General features: G+C 34.0%; 1 protein-coding gene across 1 annotated transcript; it reads left to right on the forward strand.

Annotated features, from left to right (window-relative positions):
• Positions 1 to 880: 880 nt before the first annotated feature.
• LOC131624989 (secreted RxLR effector protein 161-like) lies at positions 881 to 2,505 on the forward strand. Its single transcript, XM_058895901.1, has 2 exons — positions 881 to 1,518; positions 2,442 to 2,505. Exons 1-2 carry the CDS (start codon positions 881 to 883, stop codon positions 2,503 to 2,505), a joined length of 702 nt encoding a protein of 233 aa, XP_058751884.1.
• The last annotated feature ends 210 nt before the right edge of the window (positions 2,506 to 2,715 follow it).

Here is a 2,715-nt window from a genome sequence, read left to right on the forward strand (position 1 = left end):
TATATGGAGGGACCCTAAAGTCGGCTACGGAACTAGAGGTTTTTGGGGCATGGATGGTTATTACCGCGGTCGTTCGAGACGAGGTCAAGTGTAACATGTTGTTGGAGAATAAATTGAGCAAGTGAGATTTTCGGTATTGAAAAGGATGTGAAAGTGTTGGAGAAGCGCATAACGATGCAGCTGGTGCCGATTAACAATTATTAGAGTGACGATGTCCTTTTAAGGAAAGAAGAACTTATGGTTGAATTCCATGAAAGAAGAACTTAAGGCTATAGAAAGAAACAAAACGTGGGAGTTGATTAAGCTTTCGAAGAAGAAGAAAGCTATCAGCGTCAGATGGGTTTTCAAGCTGAAGTTTAAGCCAAATGGATCAATTGGCAAACATAAAGAGAGACTAGTGGCTAGAGGTTTTCTTCAGAAACCTGGGCTAGATTACTTTGAGGTGTTTGCACTTGTAGCTAGACATGAAACAATCATACTGGTGATTGCCTTAGCTACAAATAGAAAGTGGCCTCTGATGCATCTGGATGTAAAGTCTGTATTTCTGAACGGTCCATTACAGGAAGAGGTATACGTGTCACAACCTCCTGGATTTGTGAAAAATAATCAGGAAGGGATGGTGTACAAATTACATAAACCTCGGTATGGATTGAAACAAGCACCCATAACTTGGAATTTGAAGATTTATTCATTTTTCAAAAAGCATGGGTTTCAGAAGTGTGAGATGGAATACGGTGTTTACGTGCAGCACTCTGATGACAACATGATTTTGGTGTGTCTTTATGTTGATGACATATTGCTAACAGGAAGCTTTCCATAAGATATAATCAAGTTTAAAGAAGTTCTGATGAATGAGTTTGAGATCAAAGATCTGGGAAATATGGTATATTTTCTAGGGATGGAGACTTTGTACTCAAAGAAGGGTATCATTCTACATCAGCTGAAGTATGAACTTGAACTTCTGAAGAGATTTAAGCTGCAGAATTGTAAAATTGTTGTTACACCATCAAAAGCCAATCATAAATTGGATTCTGACTTTGATGGTGATTATGTGGATGCTACAACCTTCAAACAATTGGTTGGTTCTCTAAGGTATTTGTGTTATACCAGATCTGTTATTTGTTATGTCGTTGGAATGGTCAGCAGATTCATGAGTAAACCAAAGTGGTCCCATTACCAAGCTATTGTCAGGATTCTAAGGTATATTAAGGGAACGCTGAAGTATGAAGTGTTATTTCCTTCTAGAAAGAAAACAGATTCAGAGTTGGTGAGTTACTCTGATTCTGACTGGTGTGGAGATAGAGTTGATAGAAAAAGTACTTCTAGATACTTGTTTAAGTTTCTGGGTGGTCCTATTTCTTGTAGTTCTAAGAAGCAGCCTGTTGTGGCTCTGTCAACATGTGAAGCTGGGTACATTGCAGGCGCGGTAGCTGCATGTCAAGCTGTTTGGCTTCTGAACCTATTAGAAGATCTGAAGGTTAAGATAGATAAACCTCTGAAGTTGATGATTGATAACAAGTCTGCAATCAATCTTGCCAAGAATCCAGTGTTGCATGGAAGAAGCAAGCATATTGAGACGAAATATCATTTTCTCAGAAGTCAAGTACAACAAGGAGTGTTAGAAGTTCTGCACTACAGCACCCAGAAGTAGATGGCACATGTTCTGACGAAGGCAATCAAGACAGATCAATTTCTTTGCTTGAGGAGTGAAATTGGTGTTGTTAACTTCTGATAGATTCTAAATTAAGGGATGGTATTAGAAGGATAGTTTAGTATTTTCTATTTTAGTGATAACTTAGCCATTAAGTTTATTTTCTTTTTAGAGCCTATGTGGCAGCTTTTGTTTTTGTATAAATAGACTAATGTAGGTTTCCTTTATTGTAATTCTTCCTTCTTACACATTAATAGCAGCCGTCATTCACTTTTATTTCTCTTTGTTTTCATCACCTTGTACACCAACACTATAATGTAAAAGAGGAAAGTTTTAATCAACATTGTCCTTATCACCCTAGGTTTAAACGAATGCCACCTGCACTATGGGTTATTTCACCATGTCAATAGACTTGACAATTTCAAATTGAATATGTTATTTTGTTTTATTTTAATTTGTTTTTAGTTTCAAATTTGTTTGTTTTGTTAAGTAAAAAGATAGAAATTTATTGAATTCTTTTACATTGCTCTAGGATTTATGTGTAATGTTTAAGATTTTGTATGAATAATAAAAAAACCACAATTTAAATATTTCAATTATTATTTATTTTTATTCCCATTTTGCAGTTTAATTTTCGGAATTGTATCAAATAGGAGTAATGGGAAATGCATGATTACAATTTTGTATCCGTTAGATTGCTATTCACAAGAATTCAAGATTATTTTTATTAATACTAAACATTTCATTTAGTATTGATCTTTATTGTCAATTTAAATTTAAATAAATTTAGGTATGATTTGATGAATAGCATACATATACGAATCTCAACCTTAAAATTTGGATATCGGATCTAATAGCTACCACCACATCATTATAGAACCAACATTAACCAGTGAAATGTGGTGTATTCGGCCGTTACACTAGTCATTAGTCATATAATGAATCAGTAGATTTCTTGATTCAACAAATTGATCTTTTTAAATTTATTTTTTAACTTAATTATAATTTTGATTCTCATATTTTAGTTTTATTTAAGTTTTTGATACTTCTATTTTAAATTTTAA

Source organism: Vicia villosa, unplaced genomic scaffold (assembly GCF_029867415.1).
Source record: "Vicia villosa cultivar HV-30 ecotype Madison, WI unplaced genomic scaffold, Vvil1.0 ctg.000177F_1_1, whole genome shotgun sequence".
Classification (NCBI taxonomy): domain Eukaryota; kingdom Viridiplantae; phylum Streptophyta; class Magnoliopsida; order Fabales; family Fabaceae; genus Vicia; species Vicia villosa.